At 57.1% G+C, this 15,176-nt stretch overlaps 4 protein-coding genes across 4 annotated transcripts; 2 read left to right on the forward strand and 2 right to left on the reverse strand.

The window, feature by feature from the left end:
* Positions 1–1,959: 1,959 nt before the first annotated feature.
* Positions 1,960–5,745, forward strand: CDEST_11596 (Putative major facilitator superfamily, MFS transporter superfamily). The gene is made up of 5 exons (XM_062927752.1): positions 1,960–2,689; positions 2,767–2,886; positions 2,963–4,009; positions 4,076–4,203; positions 4,255–5,745. The coding sequence occupies exons 3-5, from the start codon at positions 3,915–3,917 to the stop codon at positions 5,544–5,546; spliced, it is 1,515 nt and encodes a 504-aa protein (XP_062783803.1). The 5' UTR covers positions 1,960–2,689; positions 2,767–2,886; positions 2,963–3,914; the 3' UTR covers positions 5,547–5,745.
* A 1-nt stretch (position 5,746) lies between these two features.
* On the reverse strand, positions 5,747–8,309 carry CDEST_11597 (Putative copper amine oxidase). The gene is made up of 5 exons (XM_062927753.1): positions 7,853–8,309; positions 6,877–7,764; positions 6,769–6,805; positions 6,180–6,671; positions 5,747–6,124 (listed from the first exon to the last, which is right to left on the reverse strand). Exons 1-5 carry the CDS (start codon positions 8,138–8,140, stop codon positions 5,748–5,750), a joined length of 2,082 nt encoding a protein of 693 aa, XP_062783804.1. The 5' UTR covers positions 8,141–8,309; the 3' UTR covers position 5,747.
* Positions 8,310–9,419: 1,110 nt separating this feature from the next.
* CDEST_11598 (Putative metallo-beta-lactamase, ribonuclease Z/Hydroxyacylglutathione hydrolase) lies at positions 9,420–10,803 on the forward strand. Its single transcript, XM_062927754.1, has one exon. It carries the CDS (start codon positions 9,751–9,753, stop codon positions 10,723–10,725), a length of 975 nt encoding a protein of 324 aa, XP_062783805.1. The 5' UTR covers positions 9,420–9,750; the 3' UTR covers positions 10,726–10,803.
* Positions 10,804–10,988: 185 nt separating this feature from the next.
* CDEST_11599 (Putative FAD/NAD(P)-binding domain superfamily) lies at positions 10,989–12,860 on the reverse strand (the record flags this gene model as incomplete). The annotated part of the gene is made up of 1 exon (XM_062927755.1): positions 10,989–12,860. The coding sequence occupies exon 1, from the start codon at positions 12,471–12,473 to the stop codon at positions 10,989–10,991; it is 1,485 nt and encodes a 494-aa protein (XP_062783806.1). The 5' UTR covers positions 12,474–12,860.
* Positions 12,861–15,176: the final 2,316 nt, after the last annotated feature.

The raw sequence follows: 15,176 nt of genomic DNA on the forward strand, positions 1-15,176 counted from the left end.
GGTGGATTGTAAAAGCAGGCTTTAGAAAAGACGGGAGCCAGGACAGGGCCTCTTCAGCTCGTTGAACGAAACGACGAGGGAAGATGGCGGCGGCCTTGTTGGTGATGCCGCCGCTTGAGCGATGATCCCGGTTCGCCTGGCCCCCTTTGAACGGCGCCAACGACTACAATAGCGTGGTAGAGACGAGATGGGCGCCGTTAGTCTTGCCACGGGCGGTGGTCCCGTTGCTCTCCCCCAAAGCAACCAACACACCAATGGGGGGGACGGAAGTGCATCCGAACTCGAAGTGAAAAGCCTGTTTCGTCGTCGGACAAGCTCTGGTCGCAGCGTGGCATGCCGCGGCGCAGAAGTAAAGCGATTGTCGGTCGCTAACAGCAGCCATCACCGGCGTATCGATCGTCGCAACCATCGTCCAAACCGGCGGGAGGCAGAGCGGGTAGAGGGGAACAGAAGGCTGGCCGTTGCAGCAAGGCTGGTCCCTGTAGACTGTAGACGGTGCTCCCCGAGGCCCTCATCGTTGCTTCTTGCCCGCCATTCCACGCATGTGGCTATCCCAGACCCGACCCAAGGCGCCCTTTAGCCCCAGCAGCCCCAGCCCGCATTTGCTCTTTGGAACCTGACAGTCGCCGCTTGGGCAGCCATCACCAAGGGGCCGAGTCGACAAGCTCTGTCGTAGACTCCATTTCACATTAGATCTGCCCCTTTCGACGCACAGCGGGATTCCCGTAGCGTAGACTCAGCCCATCATGGACGTTCCACCATCCATGGATCGTGGTCCCGTTGTTGGGCCTGAACGGATCGACGGGGCCATAGGGACGATAGGGGGCACCGCCTGCCAGAGAGTCGGATGGGTGGGCGGAAAGAGGTTAATCCTTCAAGCGCCCCTGGCTTTGTCTCGTTTGCCTTGTAAATAACACTGCGTTCCCGAGTCCTCGGCCTATCTCTCGCGAGCTTCGTCGTCTTCGCTGTCCTCATCCTCTGCAGCTCTGCTTATCCCAAGTCTTGCGGAACACCGTTTGAAACGGGCGGGTGGCTTTCTCTGGCGTCACCGTGCCTTTGTCTCGCAGCTTTAGGGAACACCAGTATCTCAGTTGCTAAGCTCCTGCTTGTTGTCTACGTACGGCCTAAGCGCGGGGGGTTGCTCACCTCACAGACTCAATTGACCGCCACGGTGCCACCCTGCTCGATGACGTCGGGCACCAAGGCTGGGCCGGTCGGTTCCCATCGCATCGCCCAATTAGGCGCCGGTCTAGGGCTCATTCTCATTCTCAACAGAGACAATTACAATTCTCCACCGCCGAACGTAGAAGCGGCTTGGGTGCCCAATGGCGGCCCTAATGGCCCATTCGGGACCTCGCGAGCCGGGGTGTCCTGTTCTTGTTCCAAAGAACAGTTACATGTGAACATAGTGTAGTTTTGATCTCGATTTTTGTTTCTCAGAGGGTCGAAGTAGTTTTCGGGTATTGAAATGGTACTTGCAATGGACTTGAGAGATGGACGTTGGAAGTTTGGAAAAGTTTGCTGACCTTCCACACCCATTCCTGAGCTTCATCTGGTCCCTTCCCTTCGAGGATAGGATGGAGGGTGCTAGAGCCTGAGGTGCGTTATCGGCAATTTACTTACATAATCAGGATAAGATCAAAAGCTGCACGCGTGAAAGCTCAGGTGGTGGGCCATATCTGCCCAATCACGATCTGGCGGACCGATACGTACATCGATATTGGATCCCATTGGATCGATCGCGCCTCCGGCAGTTCATCGCTCCAACAGACAAACATGTCCCGTTTCCCATTTCCAGCTCCTGGGTTGATCCCACCGTTCGAACGAGACACAACACGAACTTTTGACCCAACGTTCCGCCAAACCGTGCCCGATGCCACCAGGACACCCCATCTGTACTTTGGCGTGCCTGAGTCAGGCAAGCGAGTGCTACATCGTGCGTGTGGCCATTGGCCAGCTTCCACACATCATCGCCAGCTTCCGCAGCACAATCAGACACAGCCTGATGTGCTCAGTGCATTTCGTGGCCTCAGGGAATACATAAGACCGCCAGGCTGAAGGCAGTGTTTCTCGAGGCGATTCATATGCCTGCTTAAGCTTGGAATCGCCTCGCAGAGCCACAGTTCTCATGGCCTACAGTCTTTTGTTCCGCCCAACCAGGCGGTTCGTGCCGCCGTTGGCCTAGAGCTTGCCCCGTTCTGGAACTACCCCAGATTAAGGATCTCGATGCGTCAACAATTTACTAAAAATGGGACTCATTGGTGTCAAAAACCTAGACTTGCCGAGACGCTGTCCTTTGAGGTGGGTTGCCCGTCTTCGAGTGCCAGGCGTCGAGCAGTGTATCCCCGAGCCATTTGGAAGTCTGCGAGGCCAATTTGACACTCGCAGGATGTGCTTGAATGAATTATTACAAACAGAGAGGTGAGGAAATATCACGAAATGTCCGATGTAGAGTCGTCACTCATCATCCGGTCTGTAAGCTCCCTTTCCGACGATGCAGACAACTCACGCTTGTCTCTTCGGGAATCGGGTAACAACTTCAGGATCGAGAAGGGAACCACGGCCTGTCTTCCCGACCTCAGGTTGACGATACGCACACCAGAGCATGCCACCTTGTCGCTTGGATATTGGTTTTCCAGAACCGGGCCACCAGAGCTACACGCCACACTGAAGGCATCACTTGAATGGTGTGTGGCTCGTCTAACCAAGATGCCGGGATAGACGATGAGATCATGCAGGACCACTTGCTGACCAATATCGCTGAAGCCATTCTCCGATCTCTTGACGGGAAAGATGCTCGGAATGAAGTGTCATCTACTACTCGGAACGGATAACGACGCTCATATTGTATCCCTGCTATGCAACTACGACAGACATATGGTTATGGTTCGCATTGGCCCCAAAAACACACACCAGTACCACCCATTATAGGTATAATGTTGCTTACGAACAACCCGATCAGACGAAAAGACAGACTCCAAACCCCAACGCGACTCAACAGCTCGTGCCCGTTTGCGGATGAAGAGTGCCGAGATTCACTCCCGAGATGAGCCTGGAACAGAGTGTGGTCCGCATTTCGCTCCAGTCGCGCCGAGTCGTGCCTAGTCAAAGATGGCTCAGACGGGAAGAGGGGGAGGGGTGTGCTCCCAGCAAACGGCGTCGGCCACGGCCAAGGCCACAAAACATGGTCATTGTCTCTCGACGATGACGATGGACTCGACATAATGCCTGGGAGTGGTCGACAATGGAAGCTGACCCTTTCCATCAAGCTGCAGTGCGAAATGGCTTTTGCACATGCGTTCGGTGGTGACTCGATGTGTTTACTCAAGGCCGAGACCTGGGACCCGAGACCCGAGCCCCGAGACCCAGATAACACGACTGGTCGGGCATCTTCGCGTTACGGGACTATCAGATAACCGGGACCATCTCACGCAGTTGCATGGTGAAGCGGCTGAGTATCTAACGCCGCTTTCGACACCCGAAGCTGTTTAGGATTTGGGAGGCGTCGGGATGGTGGATATCCTACCCCGCGTTGCGTTGAATGGGAGAAGCATTCCGGGGTGCCGGGAATTTGCCGACGCATCCACCACCATTCCCGGGCAGCCTAACCGAAGTCGAAGAGGGACTGGCGATAAAGTTTGTGACGGACTAAATATACCGACGAGCCTGCACAATCTTGAGCTTGAGACATGTCTTCTTGAGTCAATGGACACAGGTTGTCGTTGCCCCGCGACATACAACGACATCATAAAAGGCCACCGGCGACACTGCCGTCCATTCGGTCTTCCGACTCCGACCACCGCGAAGGAGAGAGAGAGAGATCCACCACCCCGGCCGTCGCCGCGACATCCCGCCCAGACCAAGATTTTCCGTGTTCGGAAAAAACTAAAAGTATCCGGCTCATTTCGTCCACCATGAGCAGCGACAAGCCAGCCGTCGAGAACCTCGACGATATCAGCGCCGATATGACGCAGAAGTCAATGTTCGCGACCATACAGGACCCAGGAGAGTAAGTCTTCAAAGTTGGTACTACTCTTTCTACCCTTGTGACTGACCGACTGAGTTCCGCCGCTAGACACGCGGAGCAGTCCCTCGCCTATGATCCGGCGCTCGAGAGGAAACTGAGACTCAAGATTGACCTCATGATCGTGCCCACCGTCGCGCTCTTATACCTCTTCTGCTTCATTGACAGGGCCAACATTGGTGCGTCTGCCGTCCCCCTCATGCAGTTACTTTTAGCTAACACGTCCTGAGGCAATGCTCGCATTGCCGGTCTCGAGAAGGACATTGGCATGAGGGGCCTCGAATACAACGCCACACTGAGCATGTTCTACATCAGTTACATCATCTTTGAAATTCCCGCCAACATCCTCTGCAAGATCATGGGGCCCGGCTGGTTTCTGCCGCTCACCACCCTGCTCTTCGGTATCTGCTCGGTCGGCACAGCCTTTGTGCACACCGTCCCGCAGCTCATGGGAGTGCGCTTCCTCTTGGGCGTCTTCGAAGCCGGAATGCTGCCGGGAATCGCGTACTATCTGTCACGCTGGTATCGCCGCGCCGAACTCGGGTTCCGTCTTAGCTTGTACATTGTTATGGCGCCTCTGGCGGGTGCCTTTGGTGGCCTCCTTGCGTCCGCCATCCTCCGCATCGACCACTTTGGCGGCTTGCACTCCTGGCGCATGATCTTCGCCATCGAAGGGATCATCACCGTCTTGCTCGCCCTATTAGGCTTCATCACCCTCACTGACCGGCCCGCCACGGCCCGCTGGCTCACACAAGCCGAAAAGGACCTCGCCGAAGCCCGCGTCCGCTCCGAGCGCGTCGGCCAAACCCACGTCCTCGACAAGATAGACGCAGTCAAACTTCGCCGGGGTATCTTCTGCCCAATCACACTCACCACGTCCTTCGTGTTCCTTTTGGACAACGTCACCGTCCAGGGCCTCGCCTTCTTCCTGCCCACGATCGTAAGGAACATCTACCCGACCTCTTCGGTTGAGCGCCAGCAACTCTTCACCGTCCCGCCGTACATCACAGGCGCCTTCTTCACCGTGCTTCTCCCGCTGGTCAGCTGGCGCCTCGACCGTCGGCAGATTTTCTTCATCATGTCCGCGCCCATGGCCATGGTCGGCTACGTCATGTTTCTGGCCTCCAAGGAACTGTCGGTGCGTTACGGCGCCACGTTCCTCATCGCGTCGTCCGTTTTTGCCCTGGGCGCCCTTACCAACGCGCAGGTTTCGGCCAACGTCGTGTCCGACACGGCGCGCAGCTCGGCGATCGGAACGAACGTCATGTTCGGCAATATTGGCGGCCTCGTCTCGACGTGGTCGTTCCTACCGTGGGATGGCCCAGATTACCCGATCGGTAACGGGCTCAACCTAGCGACCTGCAGCATGATGCTGTTGGTTTCGACGCTGACCCTCTTCTGGATGAAGCGAGACAACCGCCGACGCGAGGGGAGGAACCTGGAAGAGGAATTGAGAGGGATCTCACAGGAAGAAGAGAGCAACCTGGACTGGAAGCACCCTTCGTTCAGGTGGAAGTTGTAGATGTGTGATTGAGAGCTGCGATGAGACGATCTGGACCACAAATCGGCACAGCTCAAACCATTCAATACCATCCATTATACATCATCAATTGGATATTGCTGGCTCGCCATACTATGTACATGCATGTAAAGGTCGGAAATTCTCAAAAAACTGGAAGACGCCCTCTTGGAGATGTCCCCTCTCATCTACAAAGCTCTCACCTTACAGCTTACTCTTCCCGGCACAGCACGACTCCCCCTCGGAAAACGCAAGCTTGCTGACTTTGTCCGCCGCCTCAAGCGCGCCCCTACCGGCAGCGACCTGGCTCGGGGTGCTACAGTAGCTGGGCGGCACGTCCATGACGGGGTTGTTGGCGAAGAAGTTGCGTGGCCGCAAAAGCAGCGTGATGGGCTCGACGGGCATGACGGGGAAGTCCTCGGGAGCGGGGATGTGGGTGACGCCGAAGGTGTGCCAGAGCACGACGTCCTCCTGCTCGATGGGCTCGGTGCCGTCGCCGATCCACTCGGGGAGGCCGGCCGAGGGCTCGCCCGAGGTCTGAGGCACGTGGCGGCCGGCGGGCCAGAGCTCGTCGTCGCGGTCTAGGATACTCAGCACTGTTTACCGAGGAAGACAACAAGGGGAGGAACGAGGAACAGACGAAGGTAAGGAGACGGGACATGGCCAAAAGAGACCCCGACTTACACTTTGTAACGTGCACCGCATGCCTCGCGAACCCGGCGCGCTTCCACACCAGCGACCCCTCCTTGGGCAACAGGCCCGGCACCTCCCTGCTGACGAGCTTGTACGACGCCGGCTTACCGCTGTACGGGTGCAGCCTGTCTGTGTTGCAAATCTCCCACGTGCGGCTCGTGGCGCCGTCGTAGTCGGTCCGGGACGCGCCCGTGGTGGCGAGCTTGGTGCGGCGCGCCGAGAAGGCGTTGCCGTAGTAGTTTTCGGGCGAACCGACGGGCGCATCCGAGGCGACGGTGTCGACGGCGAAGACGGTGTTGCGCGGCCCGTCGACGTTGGCGTCGACGCGCAGGCAGAAGAGGTGCTGGTGGTTGTGCGCGTTGACGCCCGGGTAGACCTGTGTGCCCCAGCCCTTGGTGTCCTCGCCAGGGTTGAGCGAGTATGTGTTGAGGATGCCTGAGTCGTGTTAGTCTCTCGGTGAGAATTGTTCCACCGAGGCGAGAGAGAGAGAGAGAGAGAAAGAGAGAGGGGGAGAGGTGAAAAAGAGACTGACCTGTGAGTTTGATCTCTGGCTGGATGGTGCCGTCTTGCTGTGGTGAGATAGCAGTGTCAGCCGGGTCTTATATCAGACTGCATTGAGGGGGAGGAGGGGGGAGCATACGTGGAAGATCCATTGGATGGCGTATTCGTAGTTGGCGGCGGTGAAGATCTGCTGGATGATGAGCTTGCGCCCGCGGGTGACGATGACGGAGTCGTCGCGGAAGTCGGTGTGCTTGAACAGGATGCCGCTGTCCTCCTCGTGGACGCAGATGGCGTTCTTGATGGTCCGCACGTCGCCGTTGCGCGTCGGGAACTCGGCGTCGAGGTAGTGGATCTCGCCCTTGCAGTCGCAGCCGAGCGACAGGCTGTTGGTCATGTAGCCGGCGCCGTACTCGCCGAGGTCGAAGGCGTGTTTGCGCTGGTGCGGGTGCTCCGGGTTGCCGTAGGGCACGACCATCTCGGCCAGCGAGAGGCGGTAGAAGATGGGCCGCGGCGTCCCCCTGTCGTTGTAGGTGATGTTGCTGAGGACGATGCCCTCGCGGTAGTTGAAGCCGATGTGGAAGCGCCAGTTCTGCCACTCGATCTCGCGGCCGGCCATGCGGAACGAGACGCCCTGCGGCTGGGTGATGTTGATGGGCTTCAGGTCGCGGCGGTAGCCGCCCTGCTTCTGGACGTCGGCCGGGTGGTAGCCGATGGGCGCGGCCGTGCTGAGCGGGCGGCGGACGGCGGGCACGTCGATGGCGACGATGGCCTCCTTGTCGGCGTCGTATATGGGGCAGAAGTCAAGGGGGTACTGGTATTGGCAGGTGTCCGGGTCCGGGCGGTAGTACATGAGGGCCTGCTGGAGGCGGACGGTGTTGCCGTGGCGCTCGTCATAGCCGATGGTCCAGGGGTCGCAGTAGACCTTGTGCATGTCGGAGGCCGGGATGCCCGAGATCTCGCACTGCTCGATGACTTTGGGGTCGGTGCGGCAAATGTGTTCGACGATTTGGAGCTCCTCCATTGTGATCTGGGGGAGGGGGGGGGTTGGTTGTTAGTCATGGGATGGTCTGAAGAGGGGGAGGTCCCAAAGAGATAAGGAGAGGAATCCAACTCACAATCGGTTGCACGCCCTGCATGAGCTCCCATTTCGTGATGGCGCCGGAAGCAATGTCAACGAGGCCGTCGTATACCTTGCCGCCCTTTGCGATGACGACGACGTCGGCGATGCGGCTCGGCAGCGGTGTTGTCGTGGGCGAGGCGAGCCACCTCGTCAGCTCGGCCTTGCGGGGTTCGTGGAGGGAGACGACATTAAAGAAGACGTCGCCATGGGCCGCCTTGACGACGGCGATGGCCTTTTGGATCTCGGCGGAGGAGAGGGGGTCTAGAGGGTGAGTGGGCGCCATCGTGTGTGATGTGTGTGTGTGTGTGTGTGTGTGTGTGTGTGTGTGTGTGTGTGTGTGTGTGTGTGTGTGTGTGCGTGTTTGTCTCTCTCTCTGTATTTTTGGTGTTTATTGTTGTATCGTGTGAAGTGCGATTGATCACCCGTCAACCGAATGGCTTGAGAAAAACAACAGCGAGGACTGCAGAAGACCAAGAGACTGCAGTCGGAGGGGGGATGTCGGAGCTCTAGATAAAGCTTATATCTCCAAATAATGATTGCAGGTTACACACTACCGACCGAGACCACCCCTCCCCCTCCCCCCAGTCGGAACCGCGCAGATAGGCGCGCTCTGTGACTGCCCTCATCCGATGCGCGACTCATCCCACCACGGCCGGCCGGTGGCAGACGAGTGTATGTGGCGCGTCATGGCAATGACCAACGAGCAAGTGTGCTGAAAGTCCATTGAATCTCGACAACTTCATTGGAGGAGCTGGGGATGGGTCGGGAGATGGGCATCTCTCGGGAGTCGGGACGGCCTCGATAAGACTCGATAAGAGGTTCCTCCAAGCTTAGGGATGCCCCAGGGGTCTCAACCGATTGACCCGATAAGGACAGTCTCACACAGTTTGTGCATTAGCCCTCCAGGAATTCCAGGGTTAGCTTAGACGGGCGCGGGGAGACAGGCAAAGACAAAGTGAAGAGGGGGGGGGCCGGAAGGACGAGACGAGGGGCTGGATGGGGAAAAGCTATACGATAAGCTCTGGGTACGCCGGCTATCTTATCAGGGGGCGGGGCCAATGTGATCCACTCTCCGGCACCGGAGACGGCTTCAAGTGGGGCTTCTCGGGACCAGGTTCGGGCGAGCGGTATCGCTCTGGCCATTCATGAAGCGCCGGGTAAATTTGCCGGTTTGGGTTTAGACCATCGTGTCAACAGCTTTGGCCAAAGGCTTTACATAAACACCAATCATCATTACAAGTGAGCGAGCCACGCCCGTTCCGAGTGCGAAGGTGCGAAGGTGCGAACAGACCTTTGGACCTATACGCTAGGGTCTCTGATATACCTCGTTTGAACTATTGACCGTCCAATCTAGTTCGTACATACATTACATCGTACAGGCCATGCATGCATGCACCGTCTGTCTCCATCTTCTATCCTGTGCGCTTCCTGTATCAGTACAGAGCACTGTGGGTTTGTTAAGACCGAACGATCGGCGTTAAGAATCGCAGGATGACATCAGCAAAATCTCTGCCAACACTCGGTGACTGCCTGTCGCTGGGTTGCATCGTCAGCCACACCGTCCGACCTTCAACCTGGCCGCCATTGGACCCCTGCCTCCCACCAGCCTCAACGCTGCTCTGCTCGGGACTTGTGAGAGATTCCTGTTGGCTGACTTTGTCTTCACTGTCAGGTCAAAGAGCCAGCAGCACCAACTCAACTCACTCTGTCTGTGAGGGCCGTCATTTGAGCAGGCACTTGATTCTGACCTATTGTCATTCTCACCGACACGTCCGAAGAATTCACTGGCCACAGCTTATATCAGCTTCACCCACATATTCTTGACATACATATACTTACCAAGAACTTGACTGATCCCCAAATCGTAAACAAGGGGCGCCAGCAATAACCGCCATGGCCTCTTTTGCAACACCCCTGCCGCAATCAAGCCGGTCCGAGGTTCTTGAGTGGCGCTTCCCGAAGCCCTACCACCAATATGTCCTCACCGGCAAGTCGCGGGCTGCATGGCACACCTCCTTCGTCATCCCCCAGCTCAACCTGCTCCTCGACGCCGGCCTCGTCGTCAACAACCACCGGCCCAAGCACATCTTCCTCACACACGGCCATGCTGACCACTGCTTGCTTATACCCGCCTTCACCAAGCGCGAGGACCCGCCAGATGTCTTCTGCCCCGTCGAGATGAAGAAGGCCCTCGACGACTTCATCCTGGCCAAGACGCTGCTGAATCGCGGCGGGCTGTACACAAGCAACGACGCAGAGTCGGTGGGGCTCGAGCTGGACGGGAAGGGCGTGGACGAGGAGGGCCGGACCGAGGGCGAGAGGGCTTTCCTGGGAACCCATAAGACGACGGCCGTCAAGCACGGCGACGTCGTGCCCTTGCGGAGGCTAAAGGGCATGAATGCCACCGTCGTCCAGTGCGACCACAACGTTCCTAGCGTGGGCTACGTCTTCACGACGACGACGCACAAGCTGCGGCCCGAGTACACCTCCCTGCCCGGCCCAGAGCTGAAAAGCCTGCGCCAGTCGGGCGTAGAGCTTACGGCCCCCGTAACGACGCCCGTCTTCGCCTTCCTCGGCGACACGACGGCGTCGACGCTGGCTGCCGATCCGGAGTGGCTGCGGCAGGGGATACCCGTCGTCATCACCGAGTGCAGCTTTTTGCACGACGAACACGACGCGCAGGCGGAGAAGACGAAGCACACCAAGTGGAAGGACCTGGAGAAGGTGGTGCGCAGGTGGCCCAAGACGACGTTCATCCTGACGCACTTCAGCATGCGGTACAGCAATAAGGATGTGGTGGCCTTCTTCAACGGCTTGGAGGACGCGCCGGCCAACATTGTGGTCTGGGCGGATGGGCAGCCGGAGTGACATGATCTCGAAGCTGAGGTGCCGTTAAAAAATGTCATTTGTGGATGGAGAACCGGGCATTGCATTAGATAGTCGAAGGTATAGAATCCAAATCAAGCTATTCACACGAACACGGAACTTCTAACAAAAGACACAGACGTTCTCCACAGCCGCAGAAATAGGTAAAGGACATCTCTTCGACGCTTCGTCGAGCCACTACATCATCCGCCACCTCATCAACTGTTCATGGCATTCCTCGAACCATCCCCTTGCCATATTCTGGTTTACCGGACCTGCATCCCACTGAAGACATCTCTCACTGTTGCCGTCCACAGGTCCACGAGATAGTTCGTCCTCGGCGCCCACAGACCCGTCCCGGCTTTGGGCAACACTTTGCGCGCGTTTCGAAGGTAGGTCGACTTTAGACTCACCACTGGCCGCGGCTTCATGGAATAGTCATCCAGCCGAGGCGTCACTGACTCGACTACCTGGTTGTCCATACTTCGCCACAGCCGGACAAGGTACGAGCCGGTCGCCTCGGCGCCCAAGGTCCACGAGGAGTTGGAGTACCCCAAAATGAACGCCATGTTGGGAACGTCCTGCAGCATGCAGCCCTTGAAGGCGAACTTCTCAGTGATGTCCACGGGCGCGCCGTCGACGGATAGCGCGATGGACCCGGCGAAGCGGATCCTCAGCCCCGTGGCCGTGACGATGATATCGGGCCTCAGCACCGCCCCGCTCTTCAGGACGATCTCCGAGCCCGTCACCTTGTCGATGACATCCGTCACGACGTCGGCCCGCCCCGACCGCAGCGCCGCGAAGAAGTCCCAGTCGGGACAGGCGCAGAGCCGCTGGTCCCAGGGGTTGTACCTCGGCTTGAAGTGCGGGTCGAGGGGGATGTCCGGCGGCAGCTGCTTCTGCGCGGCGCCGAGCAGGAACCGGCGGGCCAAAGTGGGGAACCATTGGCAAAAATGGTAGAGGAGGAAGGACATGAGGAAGTACTGCACGCGGAGCAAGCGGCCCGAGACGCTCCTCGGCAGGACGGAGACCAGGAGCCGCGTCAAGCGCCCCTTGCTGGGCGGCATGCCGACGATGTACGTCGGGCTCCTCTGCAGCATCGTGACGCGCTGGGCGTCTGTGGCGATGTTGGGCAGCAGCGTCACCGCGGTGGCGCCGCTGCCGATGATGACGACCTTCTTGTCGCGGTAGTCCAGGTCCTCGGGCCAGAACTGCGGGTGGACGACGCGGCCCTGGAAGTCCTGGATGCCGGGAATCTCAGCAGCCAGGGGCTGATCGTAGTCGTAGTACCCCGTGCCCAGGACGACGAAGCGCGCCGCGATCGTCTTGACCTTCTCGCCGCCGGCGTCGGCGACCTTCAGCACCCACGAGGAGCGGGCCGATGTCCAGTCGGCGGAGGTCACCTGGTGGTGGTACCTGATGTGTCTGTCGATCCCGTGCATCGTCGCCGACTCTTCCAGGTACGAACAGATGTCGGCCCCTTCGGCGAGCGGGTTCTCGCCCTTCCACGGATTCCAAGAGAAGCCAAAGGTGTAGATGTCGGAGTCCGACCGGATTCCCGGGTAGCGGAAGAGGTCCCACGTGCCTCCCATGCGGGCGCGCCCTTCTAGTATTGCGTATGTGGCATCGGGAGGCCCATGTGCCTGGAGGTAGTATGCCGTGTTGATGCCGGAGATGCCAGCGCCGACGATGATGTAGTCGTAGGTTTCGTCAATGTCCGACGACGGATCCGCGTGTGAGATGGAGCCCATGGTGATCAGAGAGAAAGCGTAAAAGAAATGTGAGAGAAAGGGATGTTGAGTGAATTGAGATGTCCACGAACTTTCAGAGGGAAGCGAGGGAAACTGGGGGACCTTATATGAACGATCCCTATCACACCAGCACACTGCATGTCGACTCACCCGCCCTCGCAACGTCCAGCTCAAATTCAACGAGTAGTGGAAACGTGGCGAGGAAAACTCGCGCGTGAGTTACCGGACGCAGATCCCACCAAACGAGCTGGCCGAGGTCGCCTGGCAAAGTTGGGATGAAACCCCGAAACCAAGTCGTCTCGTCGAACGCGCGAAAAACTCGGACTCGGTCTGTCTCGCAGTCCGCGGCGCACCTACCGCACATGAACCATCAACATGCTATCAAAGTCTGACTCGGGTAACTTCCAGAAGACTGTTGTCGGATCAACATAGCTTCCTGGGACAAGTTCGTCATAATAGCAGGTTGACAACAACCCTTCTTCGTTCGATATGCGATTTCCCCCACCGTCGTTTGACACGGGGTTCCGCGGGCGTGAGAAAGGAAAAGCGACACATGATTTACACAGAAAAGCCGCCACGCATTGACGGAGTCCGAGTCTCGGTTGGCCACCTGAACTGGTTCCGCAGCGTTCGTCGTTGCCGAGGGATATGAGACGAGACTAGCCCTGAGGGGAGGGGGGCCTTGGGTCGATCCGCAAACCTTCCGGGGAACCCAGCCCGGAGGCGGGGTAGTCTACCGAGTGCGACGTTTACGCGCGCCCGTGGCCACTCCGGCGGAGCTTGCAGTCGTGCCGCGCCTCCACTAGGTAGTTCGGGGTTCGCAAAGCTGCAACCGCAAGCCGAAATAAGTGGTCGTTTGGCACTACTTTGTTATACCTCAAACGAGCAGGGTGACTTGGGTACAGGGCATAGCGAACCGATGAACATTATGAAAGGTACGGCAGACTCTTTGTTCCTCTTTGCATAGGCTCACGAGGCATTCGAGTCCTCAGAAATAGCTCGGGGTCTGACAATTACCCTTCCGTGGGTAAATCCCAGCGCATGTGAACAGCTCCAACACCAGAACATAGCTCAGCTCCCCTGGGTAATACAGCTTGCTGCTCCTAAGAAAACTAAACCTTGGTATGCGTGAACCATTTTCGTTGCCAGGATTTCAGACCTATGAGAGTACGGAAAACCCTAAGTTGATTCTTCCGGCTGAAAGTTTCTAGAACGCAGGACAGGATCCGGACAGTCAAATAGGGCGAACATACCCTGCAGCCGGTCCTAAAGATCTAAGTCTTATTCATTTTATATTCCAAATACTAAATCCATGCCTAATCCTAACCTAACCCCTTACCTCCAAATCCAATTAGATTCCTAAGAGCGTTTTAAGAGTGCATCTTTCTAGGATTTCCTAGACTTTGCGGGAGAAAAACAGATATTAGTAGGGAAAAATGGGGTAGATACACTCATCTGTCCGAGAACTGACGGCAGGATTGTCAAAGATTACGACTGGGCATCTTCACCCATTTACTAGTGATCAGTGTTGGCACAGACAATGCAGTATACCCTCGAATGTGTACAATACTAGGCCAGCAAGGCAGCTTAAAAGCTCTCTATCTCCTCGCTGATGTAATGGATCATGGGAGCCCGCGGGGGTTGGAACTTCGAGTCCCTTCTTTCGGGTAAATCTTCCTTCCGTCTTTTTTCCTAGGCCTTTGACAACTTTCTTTTCTCCTGATCTACATACACCTACATTGGCCATGGCAAGCGACAACGGCTGTCCAATGCTCTATTACTGTGTCACGCAAGCCCGCTGCAGGCTGTGCCAGTTCGCGTTGGTCGAGGGCGAGCTGGTTGTCGCAGGTACGCGCCTAGTTCTCCCACTTTTCGCCACATCATTCGGAGTGGACTTTGTGGCTTTGGAGCAGACAAGCCCTGATTCGGCTAATGTCATTCAAGACAATCTTCCCATGCCTCCGGTGTCTGTCTCGGACTATCCGAATTCATCAGCCAACGAGGTTTGGATGCACACATCGTGCTCCATGCGCCACTTGACCGAGGTCTACACCTGCATCAAAAGAACCGCTCCATATCGGCCGGTCATAGGAATGCTTCTTTGATATTCTAACGGCCACCGCGAATGTGTCGGCCAGTTTCGCCTAGACTGGGTTGCTGAGCCCATTTTGGTCGGCGAGATGGACACACTGTACATTTGTGGCAGAAGGACCAGGAAAAGCTGGGGGTACGTAGCAGAGGTCACATGTCAGATGCCGGTGAATCGAACAGAAAAAGACCGCTGGCAAGACGTCAGAAAGGCCGGCACCTTGGAAGGGTGGTTCTCGTCTCGGCATAGTGTTCTGTTCTACGACAACACCCGGCTAAATTATTGCCGCTGCTTTCCAGGCGAGCGAAGCTCAAAGTCGTCTTCTGAACTGATATCACAGACAAGGGATGCGTGACGGTTAGATCCTGTAGGAATGAAGGATCATGAACGAAAGAAGGCGAAAGTTGGAATAGGCCAGCTGTCTGTCCGGTTGCCACAGGCTGAGCCTGCGTGGCAGACTAAGCTCCTAACTATACAGATTCAAAATGCAGGATCTAAAGTACTTATGTAAACTAGATCTCTGCTTGACTACTTGGTCTGGAATTATTGTATCCTACCTGGTCTAACAGCAGCGGCTCTGTCTGTAAGGGCAGCTGGCAACTAAAGGCATAAAG

The sequence above is a fragment of the Colletotrichum destructivum genome, chromosome 7 (assembly GCF_034447905.1).
Source record: "Colletotrichum destructivum chromosome 7, complete sequence".
Taxonomy (NCBI): domain Eukaryota; kingdom Fungi; phylum Ascomycota; class Sordariomycetes; order Glomerellales; family Glomerellaceae; genus Colletotrichum; species Colletotrichum destructivum.

Excerpts from the sequence above, each read along its gene's own strand:
- CDEST_11596 (XM_062927752.1), top strand. The coding sequence starts at position 3,915 with ATGAGCAGCGACAAGCCAGCCGTCGAGAACCTCGACGATATCAGCGCC. Across the intron at positions 4,010-4,075 it reads ACCATACAGGACCCAGGAGA|ACACGCGGAGCAGTCCCTCG; the intron begins GTAAGTCTTCAA and ends TTCCGCCGCTAG. Across the intron at positions 4,204-4,254 it reads CATTGACAGGGCCAACATTG|GCAATGCTCGCATTGCCGGT; the intron begins GTGCGTCTGCCG and ends ACACGTCCTGAG.
- CDEST_11597 (XM_062927753.1), bottom strand. The coding sequence starts at position 8,140 with ATGGCGCCCACTCACCCTCTAGACCCCCTCTCCTCCGCCGAGATCCAA. Across the intron at positions 7,765-7,852 it reads TGCAGGGCGTGCAACCGATT|ATCACAATGGAGGAGCTCCA; the intron begins GTGAGTTGGATT and ends CCCCTCCCCCAG. Across the intron at positions 6,125-6,179 it reads CCGTCTCCTTACCTTCGTCT|ACCGCGACGACGAGCTCTGG; the intron begins GTTCCTCGTTCC and ends TGAGTATCCTAG.
- CDEST_11598 (XM_062927754.1), top strand. The coding sequence starts at position 9,751 with ATGGCCTCTTTTGCAACACCCCTGCCGCAATCAAGCCGGTCCGAGGTT.